Source organism: Buceros rhinoceros, unplaced genomic scaffold (genome assembly GCF_000710305.1).
Source record: "Buceros rhinoceros silvestris isolate BGI_N320 unplaced genomic scaffold, ASM71030v1 scaffold11050, whole genome shotgun sequence".
Lineage (NCBI taxonomy): Eukaryota > Metazoa > Chordata > Aves > Bucerotiformes > Bucerotidae > Buceros > Buceros rhinoceros.
Genome location: NW_010391323.1, coordinates 16,543 through 19,590, shown reverse-complemented (window position 1 = coordinate 19,590; position 3,048 = coordinate 16,543). Strand labels below are relative to the sequence as shown.

At 37.3% G+C, this 3,048-nt stretch overlaps 1 protein-coding gene across 1 annotated transcript in view; it reads right to left on the bottom strand.

Moving 5' to 3' along the window:
• The window catches only part of LOC104497905 (cyclin-dependent kinase 6-like), a gene marked incomplete at its 5' end in the record, with an annotated part of 29,526 nt that extends 27,198 nt beyond the window's left edge, over positions 1-2,328 (bottom strand). The window contains one exon of the mRNA XM_010141213.1: positions 2,219-2,328. Within this exon, the coding sequence (XP_010139515.1) occupies positions 2,219-2,328 (110 nt within the window). The remainder of the gene's footprint in view (positions 1-2,218) is intronic.
• Between the last annotated feature and the right edge of the window lie 720 nt (positions 2,329-3,048).

Sequence of the window (3,048 nt, the reverse complement as noted above, 5' to 3'; positions counted from 1 at the left end):
ACCCATTAAGACAGCAAAAAAAAAAAAAAAATGTTGTCTTAATATCAAACCAACATCTACTTCTAAGATTTAGCTGCATTCTCATACTATTATCCTACCCACAACAGTGGAAATGCAGATTGGTGATTACCCAAGGGCACTACCATTTTCCAGCAGAAATAGCTGTTGCATTTATTCAATCTCTTGGAAATTTTCCATGAAGTTTGCAAAATTGTACTGTTTATTGCTACCAAGGTCACAGTAATTTGGGTTTTCTTTTGCAATTCGTCAGGAGAATCAGAAAGACAACATATATCATACACAGAGTATTGCAACATTAACCCAATACAACAGTCCATGGAGATAGCATTCAGTGCTGTTCGTTGCAGCTTTGTGGCAATGAGCCTTGAGATTAGTCTTCCAAATCATGCCTGTATACAGAAGTATGTGAAAGTCATATTGTTTCCAATGAAACAACATAATACATACACACTTGGCATCTTCCTGACCTCTACGGTTTTTGAGAGTATCCCATATTTAGGAATAAGAATGTCACACTGACCCTGCATTTGGCAAGAATAATAAAAGTCCTGGTTTTGTCAGTCTGCTTCAGGTCAGATCTCATTTCCATTAAAAAAAAATCTCTGATTTTGTAATATTTGCATTTGTAAACAAGTAGAAAATTTACCTGTATCTAATTTAATTCACTGTGTTGGATTTGAAGAGTCACTGAGGCTCATAAAAGAAAAGATAAAATTAAAGTGGTGATGCTTGTAAATGGCAATATTTATCAGTTAGAATACTTCAAATTAAATGAGAAAGAAGACTTTTGAGCATGTAATAAAGTTATGTGTTCAGTTGTTTATCCTGTATCACTTTTATTGCAAATGCTAAAATGAAGTTGTTGAAGTCACTATTTAAGTAAAAAAAAGTATCAATGGCTTAATACTATTGTGTATCTGGCAGTATATAGGATAAGACCAAATCTTTAAAAGTTTGCAATGGACGGTTTAATTGATACTCCTAAAATCCACATTCTTTTTTTCTCTCATTTTCTGATCTCATTTCTGAGTCAGAGACAGAGAGGGTGGAGTATAATAATTCAATCCAGGCCATTTGACCAGGCAAGAAGCCCACGAAAAATGATTTTTCCATATGGTAACATTAATAAGTAGTAGAATCCCAAAGTTATTTTGCAAGACTTCAATTAGTACTTTGAACTTCATTTTGTATAAATTAAATAGTTATTACTCAGGGCCTTTGTGATATGGCAACTATAAATTATGGTTTTGCTCTTGATACACCCAGTGTATCATTTTCTTTCACATTTTCTTTATGAATTTTCTTTGATTTCACAGTGGATGTTATAATATGCTATACGGTTTCTACACAAAGATCACCCAGGTGATGACAACATGGACTTTTTACAGTAAACTCAACCTAAATGCATGTGATTTGGTTAATATTGAGACAGATTTACCTTCTTAAAGTTCTTGGATGTTTGTTCCTCTCCACACCCTACATGGTACAAGCTCTGTATTAGGGTCCTTCCATGGGGAAAGACCAGTACACAAGTGATCCTCTCCGTTCACAACTTGTCTGCATCCAGCTGTCATACTTTGTAGCAAGACTGTTTTGATAGCAAATTTAATCCAATCAGCAACATCCCCCCCAAGTCGTTAACCCGGTATCTTTGGACCACATTTAACACCTCTGTTACCCTACTCTCAGGCTATATAGTTTATCCTTTCAAAAATCCTACCTGTTTCCTATCTATCTGTAGAAATCAATTTTACGATAACACCTAAGATCTCAAATATGCCAAGAGGGGGCTACGAGCAAACTCCTAACACTCCAGTGCACACACTCCAGAGCAAGAAGACTCTGCTGACCACCATGATCTGCCTTCCTCAGGGTAAATTCTTTCCAGAATCCAGCTTTACCCAAATTGATCAACAACCTCTCTGGTATCTGCATTTAGATTCAGATGTAACAGGAACACAGCAATGCTCGCATGGGCTTTACCAAGAGCTGAGGTAGACTCCCATCAAAAAAGAAAGACTCCAAGATGGCAATAAGTATGAATTTATAATGAATATTTACCTTTTGTGCTGTGAATAAAACATCCGATCAGGCCTTTCCAATATAAATGTGATTCAGTGTATTGTACCAGATGTTACTGCACATTTTTTAAAATTTCAAACGAAAAACATGAAGAAAATAAAACTGTATTTCTTACTTTCGGCGGAACATTTCTGCAAATATGCAGCCAACACTCCAAAGATCAACTGGCGTTGCATAGCTGGACTGAAGCAAAACTTCAGGAGCTCTATACCATAAAGTAACAACCTGTAAAACAAAAAGAAACATAAGATGGGGCACGCTTAGCTACAGAATTACAACCTCAGGAGTGTTAGGTATACAGCTCCCATTTAGCTTAATCCAAATTGTAAAATGTCACAGATTAGGACAAACTGTTTTGGCCAGTGCATAGAAGAGTGTCCTGTATGGAAAATCTCAGCGATGATGAATTGGGAAGTGAGACCACTTCTTGTCAAGAACAGTGCATTTCAGGGTGCCACAAAAATACAGTATCAGAATACAGCATTGGCGTGATGTCACAATACCACAGCACACTACCAGAACAACTCTTTGAAGCTTTTGCAACTTACATACCCCAAACGCTTTCCAGTGGAGATTTGGACCGAGCAAGTGAGCAACTTGCCGAGCAAGTGTTAGCCTATTGAACAAGGCCTCCTTTTCTTAAACAATTTTTGCGGATCCCTTAGATACAGTCACCAGAGCTAATCTGTAAACCCAAAAGCTAGGGAATACTGTGGGCTTACCCACAGGACGAATCAGAACCTGTGGCCCATGTCTGTCCTAAGTCCTTCATAGTCTAGAGTATTACTTCTTATATAAGAAATGGGTTTGTATGAGAAATGGGAAGTAAGCGTATGGGCCAACCTGGGTAAACATGCCTGACCTGTCTTGAAAGTTCTTTCTGAAGAAACTGAAGAAACTTATTTTTTTATTACTTGGATACAACCCTCTCCAAAGCTGCCCCTT